Raw genomic sequence first — 23,489 nt, 5'->3', positions numbered from 1 at the left:
CACACACAGACATGAACACACACACAGACACACACACAGACACACAGACACAGACACACAGACACACAGACACACAGACACACACACACAGACACACACACAGACATGAACACACACACACACACACACACACAGACACACACAGACACACACACAGACACAGACACAGAGGAGGCCTCGGGGACCAATAAGCTCGGCTGGGAGATTCAGACAGGAAGAGAGAGAAGGAGAAGTCAAGATTGGGAGGGGAGCTTGTGGGAGGACATCATCATTAATTTTGCCAATGCCTCTCTATCTCTTATTCTCTCTCTCTCTCTCTCTCTCTCTCTCTCTCTCTCTCTCTCTCTCTCTCTCTCTCTCTCTCTCTCTCTCTCTCTCTCTCTCTCTCTCTCTCTCTCTCTCTCTCTCTCTCTCTCTCTCTCTCTCTCTCTCTCTCTCTCTCTCTCTCTCTCTCTCTCTCTCTGCTCTCTCCCCCTCTCTCTCTTGCTCATTTTCTCGCTCTTTCTCTCTCTCTGCTCTCTCCCCCTCTCTCGTTCTCTCTCTCTTTTTCTTCTCTCACTCCGCTGCCCTGCAATTGAAAGTAGTTGCTCTGATCAAAGTAGCCACCTTATAAACATTCAGGGTAAGTCGATGAGGCTCCAACCGGAGAAGGGAGTTTGTCGGTGCGCAGTTCCTTAAGCAGTAAAGTAAAGATAATAAACAGTCCTAAACGTTAGAGGTCATTTGTTTGTTGTTCTGAGAGACACATGCTGAGGGAAACCCAGAAAGCTGTACAGTACACCCACAGTTCCCTCTGCAGGCCTTTCTAATCAGGCTTCTCACAGGGCAGCTTTGTGGTCCTCTCCCCGTCTGACTGGTGATTGCTCATATCAATCTGTTGTGTACAATACCTATTAGACTTTGCTTTAGCATTATGGTCTGACAAAGGAGCTGATCGTATAGGGAAACGGAGGGCCTGTTTCTTCCCTCCTTTCAATAGATTTAAGGCCTCAGAGCCTCAAAACGTTCTAAAACCACTGAGAGCATCTTGACTGGCTGGATCACCGCTTGGTATGGCAAATGCTCGGCGCTACAGAAGGTGGTGCGTACGGCCCAGTACATCGCTGGGGCTGAACCCCCTGCCATCCAGGACCTCTATACCAAGCGGTGTCAGTCTCCAGCCATAGATTGTTCTCCCTGTTACCGCACGTCAACCGGTACCGGAGCGCTAAGTCTGGAAGCAACTGAAAACTGAACATCTTCTACCCCAAAGCCATAAGACTGCTAAATAGTTAGTTAAACAGTTAACTAAATAGTTAACACACTGGACTCTACCCAGCACACACTGGACTCGACCCAACACACTGGACTTTACCAACACACACTGGACTCTACCCAGCACACACTGGACTCTACCCAGCACACTGGACTCTACCAACACACAATGGACTCTACCAACACACACTGGACTCTACCCACACACACTGGACTCTACCCACACTGGACTCTACCAACACACACTGGACTCTACCAACACACACTGGACTCTACCCACACTGGACTCTACCAACACACACTGGACTCTACCCACACTGGACTCTACCAACACACACTGGACTCTACCAACACACACTGGACTCTACCCACACACACTGGACTCTACCCACACTGGACTCTACCAACACACACTGGACTCTACCAACACACACTGGACTCTACCCACACTGGACTCTACCAACACACACTGGACTCTACCCACACTGGACTCTACCAACACACACTGGACTCTACCAACACACACTGGACTCTACCCACACTGGACTCTACCAACACACACTGGACTCTACCCACACTGGACTCTACCAACACACACTGGACTCTACCAACACACACTGGACTCTACCCACACTGGACTCTACCAACACACACTGGACTCTACCAACACACACTGGACTCTAACAACACACACTGGACTCTACCCACACACACTGGACTCTACCAACACACACTGGACTCTACCAACACACACTGGACTCTACCCAGCACACTGGACTCTACCAACACACACTGGACTCTACCCAGCACACTGGACTCTACCCAGCACACACTGGACTCTACCCACACTGGACTCTACCAACACACACTGGACTCTACCCAGCACACACTGGACTCTACCCACACTGGACTCTACCCACACTGGACTCTACCAACACACTGGACTCTACCCACACACTGGACTCTACCCACACTGGACTCTACCCACACACTGGACTCTACCCACACACTGGACTCTACCCACACACTGGACTCTACCCCCACACTGGACTCTACCCCCAACACACTGGACTCTACCCACCACACTGGACTCTACCCACACACTGGACTCTACCCACACACTGGACTCTACCCCACACACTGGACTCTACCCACACACTGGACTCTACCCACACTGGACTCTACCCCACACACTGGACTCTACCCACACTGGACTCTACCCACACTGGACTCTACCCACACTGGACTCTACCCACACTGGACTCTACCCACACTGGACTCTACCCACACTGGACTCTACCCACACTGGACTCTACCCACACTGGACTCTACCCACACTGGACTCTACCCACACTGGACTCTACCCACACGCTGAACTCTACCCACACGCTGGACTCTACCCCACACGCTGGACTCTACCCCACACACTGGACTCTACCCACACACTGGACTCTACCCACACTGGACTCTACCCCACACACTGGACTCTACCCCACACACTGGACTCTACCCCACACACTGGACTCTACCCACACTGGACTCTACACACACTGGACTCTACACACACTGGACTCTACACACACTGGACTCTACCCACACTGGACTCTACCCACACTGGACTCTACCCACACTGGACTCTACCCCCAACACACTGGACTTATAATATCCTTTGACATCGAGTGCAGTAGATGTCCTGGAGGGCAGCCAGGATACCCCCGGTGATGCGTTGAGCTGAGAGTCATGAGGTTGAGGGCAGTACAGTTGCCACACAAGTCAGAAATAGCGATATAATTATAATATATAAAGGCTTACCTTTGAAGATCTTCTTCTGTTGGCACTCCAAAATGTCCAAGGAACATCACAAATGGTCCTTTTGGTCGATAATGTCCTTCTTTATATTTATATCCCGATATTTATATCGATTTATTTGGCGTGTTTGATTTAGAAATATTCCAACTCGCCCAAAATGACTACATAGTATCTAATAAGTAACCTGTAATAATAAATAAATAATATAATAAATGTCACATGCTGTTGTGCAAATGGAATAGACAACAGGTGGAAATTATAGGCAATTAGCAGACACCCCCAATAAAGGAGTGGTTCTGCAGGTGATGACCACAGACCACTTCTCAGTTCCTATTCTTTCTGGCTGATGTTTTGGTCACTTTTGAATGCTGGCGGTGCTTTCACTCTAGTGGTAGCATGAGACGGAGTCTACAACCCACACAAGTGGCTCAGGTAGTGCAGCTAATCCAGGATGGCACATCAATGCGAGCTGTGGCAAGAAGGTTTGCTGTGTCTGTCAGCGTAGTGTCCAGAGCATGGAGGCGCTACCAGGAGACAGGCCCGCCCGGTCCCCAGACCTAAATCCCTCAGGAGACCATCCGCCACCTCATCAGGAGCATGCCCAGGCATTGTAGGGAGGTCATATAGGCACATGGAGGCCACACACACTACTGAGCCTCATTTTGACTTGTTTTAAGGACATTACATCAAAGTTGGGTCAGCCTATAGTGTGGTTTTCCACTTTAATTTTGAGTGTGACTCCAAATCCAGACCTCTATGGGTTGATACATTTGATTTCCATTGATCATTTTTGTGTGATTTTGTTGTCAGCACATTCAACTATGTAAAGAAAAAAGTATTTAATAAGAATATTTAATTCATTCACATCTAGGATGTGTTATTTTAATGTTCCCTTTATTTATTTTTGTAGTGTTCAGTTGCACCACTAGAGGGAAGCAGAGCCAGTATATTTCCTGTTAGTATGAGATGTCTGGGTGAATGTGGGAGAGGCTCAGTGCTGTACAGTGACTTTACACTGAGATAGCGCCATACATTATCTGTTTCTGTCTCTGTCTCTGTCTATGTCTCTGTTTCTGTCTATGTCTCTGTTACTGTCTCTGTCTCTGTCTCTGTCTCTGTCTCTGTCTCTGTCTCTGTCTCTGTCACTGTCTCTGTTTCCGTCTGTCTCTATCTCTGTCTCTGTTTCTGTCTGTCTCTGTCTCTGTTTCTGTCTGTCTCTGTCTCTGTTTCTGTCTGTCTCTGTCTCTGTCACTGTCTCTGTTTCTGTCTGTTTCTATCTCTGTCTCTGTTTGTCTCTGGCACTGTCTCTGTCTCTGTCACTGTCTCTGTCTCTGTCTCTGTCTCTGTTTGTCTCTATCTCTGTCTCTGTCTCTGTCTCTATATCTGTCTCTGTTTCTGTCTGTCTCTATCTCTGTCTCTGTTTGTCTCTGTTTGTCTCTGTTTCTATCTCTGTCTCTGTTTGTCTCTATCTCTGTCTCTGTCTCTGTCTCTGTCTCTGTCTCTGTCACTGTCACTGTCTCTGTCTCTGTTTCTCTCTATCTCTGTCTCTGTCTCTGTCTCTGTTTCTCTCTATCTCTGTCTCTATATCTGTCTCTGTTTCTGTCTGTCTCTATCTCTGTCTCTGTTTGTCTCTGTTTGTCTCTGTTTCTATCTCTGTCTCTGTTTCTGTCTGTCTCTGTTTGTCTCTATCTCTGTCTCTGTCTCTGTCTCTGTCTCTGTCTCTGTCTCTGTCTCTGTCTCTGTCTCTGTCACTGTCTCTGTCACTGTCTCTGTTTCTCTCTATCACTGTCTCTGTCTCTGTTTGTCTCTATCTCTGTCTCTGTCTCTGTCTCTATATCTGTCTCTGTTTCTGTCTGTCTCTATCTCTGTCTCTGTCTCTGTTTGTCTCTATATCTGTCTCTGTTTCTGTCTGTCTCTATCTCTGTCTCTGTCTCTGTCTCTGTCTCTATCTCTGTCTCTATCTCTGTCTCTGTCTCTGTCTCTGTCTCTGTCTCTGTCTCTGTCTCTGTCTCTGTTTCTATCTCTGTCTCTGTCTCTCTCTATCTCTGTCTCTGTCTCTGTCTCTGTCTCTATATCTGTCTCTGTTTCTGTCTGTCTCTGTCTCTGTTTCTCTCTATCTCTGTTTCTATCTCTGTCTCTGTTTCTCTCTATCTCTGTCTCTGTCTCTGTCTCTGTCACTGTCTCTATCTCTGTCTCTGTCTCTGTTTCTCTCTATCTCTGTCTCTGTCTCTGTCTATGTCTCTGTTTCTCTCTATCTCTGTCTCTGTCTCTGTCACTGTCTCTGTCTCTGTCTCTGTCTCTGTCTCTGTCTCTGTCTCTGTCTCTGTCTCTGTCTCTGTCTCTGTCTCTGTCTCTGTCACTGTCTCTGTCTCTGTCTCTGTCACTGTCTCTATCTCTGTCTCTGTCTCTGTCTCTGTCTCTGTCTCTGTCTCTGTCTCTGTCTCTATCTCTGTCTCTGTCTCTGTCTCTGTCTCTGTTTCTCTCTCTGTCTCTGTCTCTATCTCTATCTCTATCTCTGTCTCTGTCTCTGTCTAATAACCGCCATATGTTCATTGACCTTTTACCTTTTCATTGATTATTAAATGTTCTTGTTGAGCCGGCTAGTGATGGTTGTTTAACAGTGCGATGGCCTTGAGATAGAAGCTGTTTAACAGTCTGATGGCTTTGAGATAGAAGCTGTTTTTCAGTCTCTCTGTCCCAGCTTTGATGCACCTGTACTGACCTCACCTTCTGGATGATAGCGGGGTGAACAGGCAGTGGCTCGGGTGGTTGTTGTCCTTGATGATCTTTATGGCCTTCCTGTGACATCGGGTGGTGTAGGGCAGGTAGTTTGCCCCCGGTGATGCGTTGTGCAGACCTCACTACCCTCTGGAGAGCCTTACGGTTGTGGGCAGAGCAGTTGCCATTCCAGGCAGTGATAGAAAAGTTTGTGAGGGTTTTAGGGGCCAAGCGCTGTTGCATCTTCTTCACCACACTGTCTGTTGTACCTTCTACACCACCCTGTCTGTTGTACCTTCTACACCACCCTGTCTGTTGCATCTTCTTCACCATCCTGTCTGTTGTACCTTCTACACCACCCTGTCTGTTGTACCTTCTACACCACCCTGTCTGTTGTACCTTCTACACCACCCTGTCTGTTGCATCTTCTTCACCATCCTGTCTGTTGTACCTTCTACACCACCCTGTCTGTTGTACCTTCTACACCACCCTGTCTGTTGTACCTTCTACACCACCCTGTCTGTTGTACCTTCTACACCACCCTGTCTGTTGTACCTTCTACACCACCCTGTCTGTTGTACCTTCTACACCACCCTGTCTGTTGTACCTTCTACACCACCCTGTCTGTTGTACCTTCTACACCACCCTGTCTGTTGTACCTTCTACACCACCCTGTCTGTTGTACCTTCTACACCACCCTGTCTGTTGTACCTTCCTCACCACCCTGTCTGTTGTACCTTCTACACCACCCTGTCTGTTGTACCTTCTACACCACCCTGTCTGTTGTACCTTCTACACCACCCTGTCTGTTGTACCTTCTACACCACCCTGTCTGTTGTACCTTCTACACCACCCTGTCTGTTGTACCTTCTACACCACCCTCACCACCCACAGACACAAACAACAGACACTAACAACAGACACTAACAACAGACACTAACAACAGACACAAACAACCGACACTAACAACAGACACTAACCACAGACACTAACAACAGACACAACTGACCACTGGACAGGTTTCTCAGTGTAGTGCTACAATTGACACAAACAACAGACACTAGCAACAGACACAAACAACAGACACTAACAACAGACACTAACAACAGACACAAACAACCGACACTAACCACAGACACAAACAACAGACACTAACAACAGACACTAACCACAGACACTAACAACAGACACAACTGACCACTGGACAGGTTTCTCAGTGTAGTGCTACAATTGACACAAACAACAGACACTAGCAACAGACACAAACAACCGACACTAACCACAGACACAAACAACAGACACTAACAACCGACACTAACAACAGACACAAACAACCGACACTAACCACAGACACAAACAACAGACACTAACAACAGACACTAACAACAGACACAAACAACCGACACTAACCACAGACACAAACAACAGACACTAACAACAGACACAAACAACCGACTAACCAGACACAAACAACAGACACTAACAACAGACACTAACAACAGACACAAACAACCGACACTAACCACAGACACAAACAACAGACACTCACAACAGACACAAACAACAGACACAGACAACTGACACAGACAACTGACACAAACAACTGACACAAACAACTGACACAGACAACTGACACAAACATCCTATCCAGGGACATCAAGCTGTCTAACAGAAACAGGAGATATGCCCCTTCCTCCCCACACTGTCTGTGTGGGTGGAACCATTTCAGATCGTCAGTGATGTGTACGCCGAGGAACTTGAAGCTTTCCACCTTCTTCACTGCTGTTCCGTCGATGTGGATAATGGGCGTGCTCCCTCTGCTGTCTCCTGAAGTCCACGATCAGCACATTCGCTTTGTTGACGTTGAGGGAGAGGTTATTGTCCTGACACCACACTCCGAGGGCCCACACCTCCTCCCTGTAGGCCATCTCGTAGTTGCTGGTAATCAAGCCTACTACTGTTGTTTTGTCTGCAAACTTGATGATTGAGTTGGAGGCGTGCGTGGCCACTCAGTGGTGCATGAACAGGGAGTACAGGAGGGGGCTGAACACGCACCCTTGTGTTGAGGATTACACAGGGCGGGGTTCAGACACAGGGTCTCAAGCTTAACGATGAGCTTGGAGGGTACTATGGTGTTGAAGGCTGAGCTGTGTTCAATTAACAACATTCTTACGCATTCTCGTATGCCTCTTGTCCAGGTAGGATAGGGCAGTGTGCAGTGCGATGGCGGTTTGCATCGTCTGTGGATCTATTGGTCCAGTAAGCACATTGAAGTGGGTCTACGGTGTCAGGTAAAGAAGAGGATCCTTAACTAGCCTCTCAAAGCGCTTCATGATGACAGAAGTGAGTGCTACGTGGCGACAGTAATTTAGTTCAGTCACCTTTGCTTTCTTGGGTACAGGAACGATGGTGGACATCTTTAAGCATGTGGGAACAGCAGACTGGGAAAGGGAGAGATTGAATATGTCCGTAAACACACCAGCCAGCTGGTCCGCCCATGCTCTGAGGACGCGGCTGGGGATGCCGTCTGGGCCGGCAGCCTAGCGAGGGTTAACACGCTTAAATGTCTTACTCACATCAGCCACGGGGAGTGGAGGGAGAATGGAGGGAGAGAGGAGGGAGAGAGGAGGGAGAGAGGAGGGAGAGTGGAGGGAGAGAGGAGGGAGAGAGGAGGGAGAGAGGAGGGAGAGTGGAGGGAGAGTGGAGGGAGAGTTGGAGAGAGGAAGGAGAGAGGAGGGAGAGTGGAGGGAGAGAGGAGGGAGAGTGGAGGGAGAGAGGAGGGAGAGAGGAGGGAGAGTGGAGGGAGAGAGGTGGGAGAGTGGAGGGAGAGTGGAGGGAGAGTTGGAGAGAGGAAGGAGAGTGGAGGGAGGGTGGGAGTGTGGAGGGAGAGTGGAGGGAGAGTGGGAGAGTGGAGGGAGAGTTGAAGAGAGGAAGGAGAGTGGGAGAGTGGAAGAAGAGTGGGAGAGTGGAGGGAGAGTGGGAGAGTGGAGGGAGAGTTGGAGAGAGGAAGGAGAGTGGGAGAGTGGAGGGAGAGAGGAGGGAGAGTGGAGGGAGAGAGGAGGGAGAGTTGGAGAGAGGAAGAAGAGTGGGAGAGTGGAGGGAGAGGGAGGGAGAGGGAGGGAGAGTGGAGGGAGAGGGGAGGGAGAGTGGAGGGAGAGAGGAGGGAGAGTGGAGGGAGAGAGGAGGGAGAGTGGAGGGAGAGAGGAGGGAGAGTGGAGGGAGAGTGGAGGGAGAGAGGAGGGAGAGTGGAGGGAGAGAGGAGGGAGAGTGGAGGGAGAGAGGAGGGAGAGAGGAGGGAGAGTGGAGGGAGAGTGGAGGGAGATGAGGAGGACCATGATGGTAGACCATGGGAGGGAGATGGTATTGGAGGGAGAGTGGAGGGAGAGTGGGAGCAGAAAAAGTGAAAGTGAAAAAAAGGGGAGAGAACTTTGACCTCTGACCACAGAGAGGATGTTTGTGTTTTCAACACGGTGATCTTTGTCGTATTGTTATTGTTTGTGAGTTGTCTTTGACCATGATGGTATTGACCATGGGAGTTGACCATGATGGTATTGACCATGGGAGTTGACCATGATGGTATTGACCATGGGAGTTGACCATGATGGTATTGACCATGGGAGTTGAATGGGAGTTGACCATGATGGTATTGACCATGATGGTATTGACCATGATGGTATTGACCATGGGAGTTGACCATGGGAGTTGAATGGGAGTTGACCATGATGGTATTGACCATGGAGTTGACCATGATGGTATTGACCATGGGAGTTGACCATGATGGTATTGACCATGATGGTATTGACCATGGGAGTTGACCATGATGGTATTGACCATGATGGTATTGACCATGGGAGTTGACCATGATGGTATTGACCATGGGAGTTGACCATGATGGTATTGACCATGATGGTATTGACCATGGGAGTTGACCATGATGGTATTGACCATGATGGTATTGACCATGGGAGTTGACCATGGTATTGACCATGGGAGTTGACCATGGTATTGACCATGATGGTATTGACCATGGGAGTTGACCATGGTATTGACCATTGGGAGTTGACCATGGTATTGACCATGATGGTATTGACCATGATGGTATTGACCATGGGAGTTGACCATGATGGTATTGACCATGGGAGTTGACCATGATGGTATTGACCATGATGGTATTGACCATGGGAGTTGACCATGGTATTGACCATGGGAGTTGACCATGGTATTGACCATGATGGTATTGACCATGGGAGTTGACCATGGTATTGACCATTGGGAGTTGACCATGATGGTATTGACCATGGGAGTTGACCATGATGGTATTGACCATGATGGTATTGACCATCATGGTATTGACCATGGGAGTTGACCATGGGTATTGACCATGATGGTATTGACCATGGGAGTTGACCATGATGGTATTGACCATGGGAGTTGACCATGATGGTATTGACCATGGGAGTTGACCATGATGGTATTGACCATGGGAGTTGACCATGATGGTATTGACCATGGGAGTTGACCATGATGGTATTGACCATGATGGTATTGACCATGGGAGTTGACCATGGTATTGACCATGATGGTATTGACCATGGGAGTTGACCATGGTATTGACCATGGGAGTTGACCATGGTATTGACCATGATGGTATTGACCATGGGAGTTGACCATGGTATTGACCATTGGGAGTTGACCATGGTATTGACCATGATGGTATTGACCATGGGAGTTGACCATGGTATTGACCATTGGGAGTTGACCATGGTATTGACCATGATGGTATTGACCATGATGGTATTGACCATGGGAGTTGACCATGATGGTATTGACCATGGGAGTTGACCATGATGGTATTGACCATGATGGTATTGACCATGGGAGTTGACCATGATGGTATTGACCATGGGAGTTGACCATGATGGTATTGACCATGGGAGTTGACCATGATGGTATTGACCATGGGAGTTGACCATGATGGTATTGACCATGGGAGTTGACCATGATGGTATTGACCATGGGAGTTGACCATGATGGTATTGACCATGGGAGTTGACCATGATGGTATTGACCATGGGAGTTGACCATGATGGTATTGACCATGATGGTATTGACCATGGGAGTTGACCATGATGGTATTGACCATGGGAGTTGACCATGATGGTATTGACCATGGGAGTTGACCATGATGGTATTGACCATGATGGTATTGACCATGGGAGTTGACCATGATGGTATTGACCATGATGGTATTGACCATGGGAGTTGACCATGGGAGTTGACCATGATGGTATTGACCATGGGAGTTGAATGGGAGTTGACCATGATGGTATTGACCATGATGGTATTGACCATGATGGTATTGACCATGGGAGTTGACCATGGTATTGACCATGGGAGTTGACCATGGTATTGACCATGATGGTATTGACCATGGGAGTTGACCATGGTATTGACCATTGGGAGTTGACCATGGTATTGACCATGATGGTATTGACCATGATGGTATTGACCATGGGAGTTGACCATGGTATTGACCATGATGGTATTGACCATGGGAGTTGACCATGGTATTGACCATGGGAGTTGACCATGGTATTGACCATGATGGTATTGACCATGGGAGTTGACCATGATGGTATTGACCATGGGAGTTGACCATGATGGTATTGACCATGATGGTATTGACCATGGGAGTTGACCATGATGGTATTGACCATGGGAGTTGACCATGATGGTATTGACCATGATGGTATTGACCATGATGGTATTGACCATGGGAGTTGACCATGATGGTATTGACCATGGGAGTTGACCATGATGGTATTGACCATGGGAGTTGACCATGATGGTATTGACCATGGGAGTTGACCATGATGGTATTGACCATGGGAGTTGACCATGATGGTATTGACCATGGGAGTTGACCATCATGGTATTGACCATGGGAGTTGACCATGGGTATTGACCATGGGAGTTGACCATGGGTATTGACCATGATGGTATTGACCATCATGGTATTGACCATGATGGTATTGACCATGGGAGTTGACCATGATGGTATTGACCATGGGAGTTGACCATGATGGTATTGACCATGGGAGTTGACCATGATGGTATTGACCATGATGGTATTGACCATGATGGTATTGACCATGGGAGTTGACCATGGGTATTGACCATGATGGTATTGACCATCATGGTATTGACCATGATGGTATTGACCATGGGAGTTGACCATGATGGTATTGACCATGATGGTATTGACCATCATGGGAGTTGACCATGATGGTATTGACCATGATGGTATTGACCATGGGAGTTGAATGGGAGTTGAATTTATTTATTTATTTGTATGCATTTATGTAACTTCTACTTAACTAGACAAGTCAGTTGACAACAAATTCTTATTTACAATGACAGCCTAATCTGGCCAAACCTCGACGACGCTTGGCCAATTGTGACCCACCTTATGGGACTCCCAATCATGGCCTTGTTCACGGGTGCAGATATTGGTATTGACCACGGGGGTGTAGATATTGGTATTGACCACGGGGGTGCAGATATTGGTATTGACCACGGGGGTGTAGATGTTGGTATTGACCACGGGGGTGTAGATGTTGGTATTGACCACGGGGGTGTAGATGTTGGTATTGACCACGGGGGTGTAGATGTTGGTATTGACCACGGGGGTGTAGATGTTGTTATTGACCACGGGGGTGTAGATATTGGTATTGACCACGGGGGTGTAGATGTTGTTATTGACCACGGGGGTGCAGATATTGGTATTGACCACGGGGGTGTAGATGTTGTTATTGACTACGGGGGTGTAGATGTTGTTATTGACCACGGGGGTACAGATATTGGTATTGACCACGGGGGTACAGATATTGGCATTGACCACGGGGGTACAGATGTTGTTATTGACCACGGGGGTGCAGATATTGGTATTGACCATCACAGTAGAACTCTATGAACCTCCTATGGTCCCTGGTCTAAAGTAGTGCACTATATAGGGAATAGGTTTCCATAGGGCTCTGGTCTAAAATAGTGCACTATATAGGGAATAGGGTTCCATAGGGCTCTGGTCTAAAGTAGTGTACTATATATAGGGAATAGGGTTCCATAGGGCTCTGGTCTAAAGTAGTGTACTATATAAGGAATCGGGTTCTATAGGCCTCTGGTCTAAAGTAGTGTACTATATTGGGAATATGGCTCTGGTTTATAGTAGTGCACGATATAGGGAATCGGGTTCTATAGGCCTCTGGTCTAAAGTAGTGTACTATATAGGGAATAGGGCTCTGGTCTATAGTAGTGCACTATATAGGGAATAGGGCTCTGGTCTATAGTAGTGCACTATATAGGGAATAGGGTGGACTAAGAGATGGAATCTTGGGAAGCTTCCTTGTTATTACTGACCATGGAACTTTTGAGGCATTCTAGAACCCTCTTGCACTATACAATGGCAGGAAATGACCAGGGAGGAGTCAGGGGGGGGTTCCTCTGAACGATGCTTCCTGATTGGCTAGCCAGCAAAAATAATAACCCAAACCCAGGTCCCCTGGGATAAATGGAATGTGTGTGTGTGTGTGTGTGTGTGTGTGTGTGTGTGTGTGTGTGTGTGTGTGTGTGTGTGTGTGTGTGTGTGTGTGTGTGTGTGTGTGTGTGTGTGTGTGTGTGTGTGTGCGTGCGTGCGTGCGTGCGTGCGTGCGTGCGTGCGTGCGTGCGTGTGCGTGCGTGCGTGCGTGCGTGCGTGCGTGCGTGCGTGCGTGCGTGCGTGTGTGTTGGAAGTTTACATACACCTTAGCCAAATACATTTAAACTTAGTTTTTCACAATTCCTGACATTTAATCCTAAAATAAATCCCTATTTTAGGTGAGTTAGGATCACCACTTTATTTTAAGAATGGGGACCTGACAAAGCCTGAGAGGATCTGCAGAGAAGAATGTGAGAAACTCCCCAAATACAGGTGTGTCAAGCTTGTAGCGTCAAACCCAAGAAGACTGGAGGCTGTAATCGCTGCCAAACGTGCTTCAAGAAAGTACTGAATAAAGGGTCTGAATACTTATGTAAATGTCATATTTCATAATTTTTTTTAGACATTTGCAAAAATATCTAATAACTTGTTTTTTGCTTGGTCATTATGGGGTATTGTGATGTCATTATGGGGTATTGTGATGTCATTATGGGGTATTGTGATGTCATTATGGGGTGTTGTGTGTACATTATGGGGTATTGTGATGTCATTATGGGGTGTTGTGATGTCATTATGGGGTGTTGTGTGTACATTGTGGGAAGAAAAAAATTTAATCCATTTTAGAATAAGGCTGTAACGTAACAAAATGTGGAAAAAGTCAATGGGGTCTGAATACTTTCCGAAGTCTCTGTGCCTAGTTACTTATTGGTTGTAAACAACGGACCCGCTTGCCGTGCGGTAGCAGAAAGAACAGTCTATGATGTGGCTTGGGGGCTTGGTGGTAGAACTGTTTAGAAGCCTCTTGGACCTAGACTTGGCCCTCCGGTACCGCTTGCCGTGCGGTAGCAGAGAGAACAGACAGGTAGAGGTTAAGACTGGGACAGCCTCCCCCTGTCTATCAGGAGATCAGACAGGTAGAGGTTAAGACTGGTACAGCCTCCCCCTGTCTAACAGGAGACCATACAGGTAGAGGTTAAGACTGGTACAGCCTCCCCCTGTCTAACAGGAGACCATACAGGTAGAGGTTAAGACTGGTACAGCCTCCCCCTGTCTAACAGGAGACCATACAGGTAGAGGTTAAGACTGGTACAGCCTCCCCCTGTCTAACAGGAGACCATACAGGTAGAGGTTAAGACTGGTACAGCCTCCCCCTGTCTAACAGGAGACCATACAGGTAGAGGTTAAGACTGGTACAGCCTCCCCCTGTATATCAGGAGATCAGACAGGTAGAGGTTAAGACTGGTACAGCCTCCCCCTGTCTATCAGGAGATCAGACAGGTAGAGGTTAAGACTGGTACAGCCTCCCCCTGTCTAACAGGAGACCATACAGGTAGAGGTTAAGACTGGGACAGCCTCCCCCTGTATATCAGGAGATCACACAGGTAGAGGTTAAGACTGGGACAGCCTCCCCCTGTCGATCAGGAGATCAGACAGGTAGAGGTTAAGACTGGTACAGCCTCCCCCTGTCTAACAGGAGACCATACAGGTAGAGGTTAAGACTGGTACAGCCTCCCCCTGTCTAACAGGAGATCAGACAGGTAGAGGATAATTAAGAGTGCTACAGTCTCCCCCTAGATCCCACTGGGTCTATACTGAGTCTATGGTGGGTCTATGGTGGGTCTATACTGGGTCCATGGTGGATCTATGGTGGGTCTATACTGGGTCTATACTGAGTCTATGGTGGGTCTATGGTGGGTCTATGGTGGGTCTATACTGGGTCTATACTGAGTCTATTCTGAGTCTATGGTGGGTCTATACTGAGTCTATGGTGGGTCTATACTGGGTCTACGGTGGGTCTATGGTGGGTCTATACTGAGTCTATGGTGGGTCTATACTGAGTCTATGGTGGGTCTATACTGAGTCTATACTGAGTCTATGGTGGGTCTATACTGAGTCTATGGTGGGTCTATGGTGGGTCTATGGTGGGTCTATGGTGGGTCTATGGTGGGTCTACGTTGAGTCTATGGTGCGTCTTCGTCACAGTAATAACTAATTTTAAACTAATTCCAATCAAAGTCATTACTAGAAAGGAGTGGCAGCTTTACACCAATCAGAGCCATTACCAGAAAGGCGTGGCCAATTTACACCAATCAGAGCCATTACCAGAAAGGCGTAGCCAATTTACACCAATCAGAGCCATTACCAGAAAGGCGTGGCCAATTTACACCAATCAGAGCCATGACCAGAAAGGCCTCCTGCTCAGACTAACGCCACGTCACCATGTGTTGCTGTTCCATTGTTCCACACTGGATTTGGAGGAACAGAGAATGTGTTGTGTTTCTTCCTAACATGGTGGATTTGGGCCATTCAACTGTTACCTTACGAGGTCCGGAGCCTGCTGCTTTTCTGTCCTACTTCATCATTCATGTCACACAGCTGGTGTCCCAGGTCTAAATCAGTCCCTGATTAGAGGGGAACAATGACAAAAGGGTGGAACTGGCTTCAAGGTCCAGAGTTGAGTTTGACCACCCAAAAATACCAAGCCACTCATACGAAATAGTTTCAGTTAAAATAATTGATTTGATCCATTTAGGATGATAAAAAAAAAATCATGGTTTCTTTTTTGTTCTTTCATTGTAGGTTGGAGTCAGAGATTGGTCTGTTGGAAAGCGAGGAGTGTCAGATCTCAGCTAAAGAACAGATGCTCAGAGAGAGACTGAAGAAGACTGAGAGGTCCATAGAAGATCTACAGAAAGTAAGAGAACATTCATCTACACAGAGAGAGTGAGAACATTCATCTACACAGAGAGAGTGAGAACATTCATCTACAGAGAGAGAGAACATTCATCTACACAGAGAGAGAGAGAGCATTCATCTACACAGAGACAGTGAGAACATTCATCTACAGAGAGAGAGAGAACATTCATCTACACAGAGAGAGAGAGAGAACATTCATCTACACAGAGAAAGAGAACATTCATCTACACACACAGAGAGAGAGAGAGAGAGAGAGAGAGAGAGAGAGAGAGAGAGAGAGAGAGAGAGAGAGAGAGAGAGAGAGAGAGAGAGAGAGAGAGAGAGAGAGAGAGAACGTTCATCTACACAGAGAGAGAGAGATAGAGAACATTCATCTACACAGAGAGAGAAGAACATTAATCTACACAGAGAGAGAGAACATACATCTACACAGAGAGAGAGAGAACATGAATCTACACAGAGAGAGAGAACATGCATCTACACAGAGAGAGAGAACATTCATCTACACAGAGAAAGAGAGAACATTCATCTACACAGAGAGAGAGCACATTCATCTACACAGAGAGAGAGAGCATTCATCTACAGAGAGAGAGAGAACAGTCATCTACACAGAGAGAGAGAACATACAGAGAGAGAGAGTGAGAGAACAGTCATCTACACAGAGAGAGAACATTCATCTACACACACACAGAGAGAGAGCGAAAGAGAGCGAGAGAGAGAGAGAGAGAGAGAGAGAGAGAGAGAGAGAGAGAGAGAGAGAGAGAGAGAGAGAGAGAGAGAGAGAGAGAGAGAGAGAGAGAGAGAACATTCATCTACACAGAGAGAGAAGAACATTAATCTACACAGAGAGAGAACATACATCTACACAGAGAGAGAGAGAACATGCATCTACACAGAGAGAGAGAACATGCATCTACACAGAGAGAGAGAACATTCATCTACACAGAGAAAGAGAGAACATTCATCTACACGGAGAGAGAGCACATTCATCTACACAGAGAGAGAGAGCATTCATCTACAGAGAGAGAGAGAACAGTCATCTACACAGAGAGAGAGAGAACATACAGAGAGAGAGAGTGAGAGAACAGTCATCTACACAGAGAGAGAACATTCATCTACACAGAAAGAGAGAGAGAGAGAGAGAGAAAGAGAAAGAGAGAGATAGAACAGTCATCTACAGAGAGAGAGAGAGAGAGAACATTCATCTACACAGAGAGAGCGAACATCCATCTACACAGAGAGAGAGAGAACATTCATATACACAGAGAGAGAGACAACATACACCCACACCGAGAGAGAGAGAGAGAGAGAGAGAGAGAGAGAGAGAGAGAGAGAGAGAGAGAGAGAGAGAGAGAGAGAGAGAGAGAGAGAGAGAGAGAGAACGTTCATCTACAGAGAGAGAGAGAGAGAGAGATAGAGAACATTCATCTACACAGAGAGAGAAGAACATTAATCTACACAGAGAGAGAGAACATACATCTACACAGAGAGAGAGAGAACATGCATCTACACAGAGAGAGAGAACATGCATCTACACAGAGAGAGAGAACATTCATCTACACAGAGAAAGAGAGAACATTCATCTACACAGAGAGAGAGCACATTCATCTACACAGAGAGAGAGAGCATTCATCTACAGAGAGAGAGAGAACAGTCATCTACACAGAGAGAGAGAACATACAGAGAGAGAGAGTGAGAGAACAGTCATCTACACAGAGAGAGAACATTCATCTACACAGAAAGAGAGAGATAGAACAGTCATCTACAGAGAGAGAGAGAGAGAGAGAACATTCATCTACACAGAGAGAGCGAACATCCATCTACACAGAGAGAGAGAGAACATTCATATACACAGAGAGAGAGAGAGAGAGAGAGAGAGAGAGAGAGAGAGAGAGAGAGAGAGAGAGAGAGAGAGAGAGAGAGAGTTAATCTACACAGAGAGAGAGAGAACATACATCTACACAGAGAGAGAGAACATGCATCTACACAGAGAGAGCACATTCATCTACACGGAGAAAGAGAGAGAACATTCATCTACAGAGAGAGAGAGAAAATGCATCTACACAGAGAGAGCACATTCATCTACACGGAGAAAGAGAGAGAACATTCATCTACACAGAGAGAGAGAACATGCATCTACACAGAGAGAGAACATGCATCTACACAGAGAGAGAGAACATTCATCTACACGGAGAAAGAGAGAACATTCATCTACACAGAGAGAGAGAACATGCATCTACACAGAGAGAGCACATTCATCTACACAGAGAGAGAGAGAGCATTCATCTACACAGAGAGAGCGAGAACATTCGTCTACCCAGAGAGAGAGAGAATATTCATCTACAGAGAGAGAGAACAGTCATCTACACACAGAGAGAGAGAACATACAGAGAGAGAGTGAGAGAACAGTCATCCACACAGAGAGAGAACATTCATCTACACAGAAAGAGGGAGATAACTTTCATTTACACAGAGAGAGGGAGAGAACATTCATCTACACAGAGAGAGAGAACATTCATCTACACACAGAGAGAACATTCATATACACAGAGAGAGAGACAACCTACAGAGAGAGAGAGAGAGAGAGAGAGAGAGAGAGAGAGAGAGAGAGAGAGAGAGAGAGAAGAGAGAGAGAACGTTAATCTACACAGAGAGAGAGAACATACATCTACACAGAGAGAGAGAACATGCATCTACACAGAGAGAGAGAACATGCATCTACACAGAGAGAGAGAACATGCATCTACACAGAGAGAGAGAACATTCATCTACACGGAGAAAGAGAGAACATTCATCTACACAGAGAGAGAGAGAACATTCATCTACACAGAGAGAGAGAACATGCATCTACACAGAGAGAGAACATTCATCTACACAGAGAGAGAGCATTCATCTACACAGAGAGAGCGAGAACATTCATCTACCCAGAGAGAGAGAATATTCATCTACAGAGAGAGAGAACAGTCATCTACACAGAGAGAGAGAACATACAGAGAGAGAGTGAGAGAACCGTCATCTACACAGAGAGAGAACATTCATCTACACAGAAAGAGGGAGATAACTTTCATTTACACAGAGAGAGGGAGAGAACATTCATCTACACAGAGAGAGAGAGAGAGAGAGAGAGAGAGATAGAACAGTCATCTACAGAGAGAGAGAACATTCATCTACACACAGAGAACATTCATATACACAGAGAGAGAGACAACATACACAGAGAGAGAGAGAGAGAGAGAGAGAGAGAGAGAGAGAGAGAGAGAGAGAGAGAGAGAGAGAGAGAGAGAGAGAGAGAGAGAGAGAGAGAGAGAGAGAGAGAGTTATTAGAGAGAGAGAGAGAGAACATACATCTACACAGGGAGAGAGAACATGCATCTACACAGAGAGATAGAGCATTCATCTACACAGAGAGAGCGAGAACATTCGTCTACCCAGAGAGAGAGAGAATATTCATCTCCAGAGAGAGAGAACAGTCATCTACACAGAGAGAGAGAGTACATACAGAGAGAGAGAGAGTGAGAGAACAGTCATCTACAGAGAGAGAGAGAGAGAACATACAGAGAGAGAGAGAGAGAGAGAGAGAGACATTAATTACTCTACACAGAGAAAGAGAACATTCATCTACACAGAGAGAGAACATTCATCTACACAGAGAGAGAACCTTCATTACTCTACACGGAGAAAGAGAACATTCATCTACACAGAGAGATAGAGAACATGCATTACTCTACACAGAGAGAGAGATAACATGCATTACTCTACGCAGAGAAAGAGAGTGAACATTCATTACTCTACACAGAGAAAGAGAACATTCATTACTCTACGCAGAGACAGAGAACATTCATTACTCTACACAACACAATCTTTAACGTCTTCTCGTCCTGTCTGTGTTTCTTGTCTTTCCAGAGTCTTCAGAATGAACATGGTGAGTGACAATATACAGTATCTAAATACTATTGAATAAACATGGTGAGTGATCTATTATATACATACTATTGATCGTTATAAATTGATTAATTGATTGGTTTTCATTTGTGTTGAAAAAAATTAACATTTCTTTCCAATGTAGTCCTGGATGTTATCGCCATGGTTATTCAATTAAGGTCACGATCAACAGCTCGACATGCCTCTGAAATATCTCGTTGTACTAGCAAGCTCCCTCTATATACACACACAGTCACACTGCCTCTACACACACTACACATGCTAGACAAGCTTTACACATGCTACACATTACCACACAGGCTAAACAAACTCCTAGCCATTGAAGTTGAGACTCTCCACCCACAGTACTACTGGCTGTGTGCTTTAAAGGTTTCCCACACTACTCCTCTCTCTCTGCATCTCCCTATCTCTCTCTACTCTCTCCCTCTCTATCTGCATCTCCCTATATCTCTCTACTCTCTCCCTCTCTATCTGCATCTCCCTATATCTCTCTACTCTCTCCCTCTCTATCTGCATCTCCCTATCTCTCTCTACTCTCTCCCTATCTCTCTCTACTCTCTCCCTCTCTATCTGCATCTCCCTATATCTCTCTACTCTCTCCCTCTCTATCTGCATCTCCCTATCTCTCTCTACTCTCTCCCTCTCTATCTGCATCTCCCTATCTCTCTCTACTCTCTCCCTATCTCTCTCTACTCTCTCCCTCTCTATCTGCATCTCCCTATATCTCTCTACTCTCTCCCTCTCTATCTGCATCTCCCTATCTCTCTCTACTCTCTCCCTCTCTATCTGCATCTCCCTATCTCTCTCTACTCCCCCCCTCTCTATCTGCATCTCCCTATCTCTCTCTACTCTCTCCCTCTCTATCTGCATCTCCCTATCTCTCTCTACTCTCTCCCTCTCTATCTGCATCTCCCTATCTCTCTCTACTCTTTCTACTCTCTCCCTTTCTCTCTCTACTCTCTCTACTCTCTCTCTACTCTCTTTCTCTCTACTCTCTCTCTACTCTCTCTCTCTACTTAAATGTAAATGTACTCAATTCAATTCAATTCAATTCAAGGGCTTTATTGGCATGGGAAACATGTGTTAACATTGCCAAAGCAAGTGAGATAGATAATATATAAAGTTAATATATAAAGTGAAATAAACAATACAAATTAAGAGTAAACATTACACATACAGAAGTCTCTCTCTCTCTACTGACTCCCCTCTCTACTCTCTCCCTATCTCCCTCTAACTTCTGTCCCTTTACTCTGTCTATCTCTCTGCTCTCTCTTCTGTAATTTTCTCTCTGTGTCTCTCTCTCTGTCTCTGTCTCTGTCTCTGTCTCTGTCTCTGTCTCTCTGTCTCTGTTTCTCGGTCTCTGTCACTCTCCCTCTCCCTCTACTCTCTCTCTCTGTCTCTGTCTCTGCTCTCTCTGCTGTAATTTTCTCTCTTTGTCTCTCTCTCTCACTCTCTCCCTCTACTCCCTCTCTCTCTCTCTCTCCCTCTACTCTCTCTCTCTCTCTCTCTCTCTCTCCCTCTACTCTCTCTCTCTCTCTCTCTCTCTGTCTCTGCTCTCTCTGCTGTAATTTTCTCTCTTTGTCTCTCTCTCTCTCTCTCTCTCTCTCTCTCTCTCTCTCTCTCTCTCTCTCTCTCTCTCTCTCTCTCTCTCTCTCTCTCTCTCTCTCTCTCTCTCTCTCTCTCTCTCTCTCTCTCTCTCTCTCTCTCTACTCTCTACTCTCTGTCTCTCTCTGCCACAATAGCCCCTTGGATCGTTTCCCACCTGCCTCAGCGGTACTATTGAGTGCTCCAACATAAGACAGTAGCCCTGTACTTTGTTCACCCTGATCCACCTATTCACAGGGAATCCCCCCAACCCAGGGCCGCTTTGATCCCCTCTAATACACCTCTCTACACATTCTGCTGAACGTAGCACTGGGCTGGGGGAAAGAAGAGAAAGAGTTACAGAGGGAGGGGAGAGAGGGAGGGAGGGAAGAGACGGGAGGGAGAAGGGTTAGCGAGAGGGAGGGTGGGAGGGAAGAGACGGGGGGCATAGAGACAGGATGGGTGACAGACAGTGGGCGGAGGGACAGAGAGAGAGACATAGAGTGTGTGTTGGGGGTGGGGGTTAGGGTGATGACGGGGAGGGGGTAAGGCAAGCGTGTGGTGGCCAGGGGATCCAGTCTGACTTCCTCTCCTGCTCTCCGCCCCAACCAGATGCTGTGAGTAACGCCTGTCCCCAGCTCCCCAACCAGCTCCCCGACCAGCTCCCCAACAAGCCGGACATCAGAGACTCCTCCACCACCTCTCCTCACCAGGCCCCAGCCTCAGCAGCACCTGCCTCTGGTGAACACCCAAGGAAACCTGGTAGGTGCTGTGGAGTGTGGGGGGAGGGGGGGGGGGCAGGGTATTGGGGCTTGTTGAGCTGGAGCCAAGAGGGGATAGGACAGGACCAGGGGTGGTAGCTAGGACATGACCAGGGGTGGTAGAGAGGAGGATCAGGGGTGGTAGCTAGGACAGGACCAGGGGTGGTAGCTAGGACGGGACCAGGGGTGGTAGAGAGGAGGGCCAGGGGTGGGGGCTTGCACAGGACCAGGGGTGGTAGCTAAGAGGACCAGGGGTGGTAGCTAGGTCAGAACCAGGGGTGGTAGAGAGGAGTACCAGGGGTGGTGGCTAGGACAGGACCAGGGGTGGTAGAGAGGTGGACCAGGGGTGGTAGAGAGGACAGGACCAGGGGTGGTTGCTATGACAGGACCAGGGGCGTGTAGCTAGGAGGACCAGGGGTGGTAGAGAGGAGGACCAGGGGTGGTAGAGAGGACAGGAACAGGTCTGGTGGCTAATGGGGATTCCAGATGCAGGGATGGAGCCCCAATCCATAGACAGCTAACGCTGCGATACAACCAACCACACACATGACAAACACAAACCACACAAACCACACACACAACAAACACGAAAAAACACACAACAACATACACACGAGATGCAGTGCATCCTTAAAGGGCCAGCAGTGATACAGTAACAACACCCTCCTTAGCTGAGAGAACAACACATTCTCTAGTTGAGAAAACAACACCCTCCTTAGCTGAGAGAACAACACACTCCCTAGCTGAGAGAACAACACCCTCCCTAGCTGAGAGAACAACACCCTCCCTAGCTGAGAGAACAACACCCTCCCTAGCTGAGAGAACAACACCCTCCCTAGCTGAGAGAACAACACCCTCCCTAGCTGAGAGAACAACACCCTCCCTAGCTGAGAGAACAACACCCTCCCTAGCTGAGAGAACAACACCCTCCCTAGCTGAGAGAACACACCCTCCCTAGCTGAGAGAACAACACCCTCCCTAGCTGAGAGAACAACACCCTCCCTAGCTGAGAGAACACACCCTCCCTAGCT

The 23,489-nt window shown here is 47.2% G+C and overlaps 1 protein-coding gene across 3 annotated transcripts in view; it reads left to right on the top strand.

The window, feature by feature from the left end:
* LOC123999485 (paralemmin-2-like) overlaps positions 1–23,489 on the top strand; it is a 253,939-nt gene that overhangs the window by 141,466 nt on the left and 88,984 nt on the right. For all 3 annotated transcript variants that reach the window (XM_046305340.1, XM_046305339.1, XM_046305342.1), the window contains exons 5-7: positions 16,055–16,169; positions 20,075–20,093; positions 22,310–22,459. In XM_046305340.1, the coding sequence (XP_046161296.1) occupies positions 16,055–16,169; positions 20,075–20,093; positions 22,310–22,459 (284 nt within the window). The remainder of the gene's footprint in view (positions 1–16,054; positions 16,170–20,074; positions 20,094–22,309; positions 22,460–23,489) is intronic.

The sequence above is a fragment of the Oncorhynchus gorbuscha genome, linkage group LG16, assembly GCF_021184085.1.
Source record: "Oncorhynchus gorbuscha isolate QuinsamMale2020 ecotype Even-year linkage group LG16, OgorEven_v1.0, whole genome shotgun sequence".
In the NCBI taxonomy this organism is placed as follows: Eukaryota; Metazoa; Chordata; class Actinopteri; order Salmoniformes; family Salmonidae; genus Oncorhynchus; species Oncorhynchus gorbuscha.
This window is presented reverse-complemented; position numbering and strand designations above follow the sequence as displayed.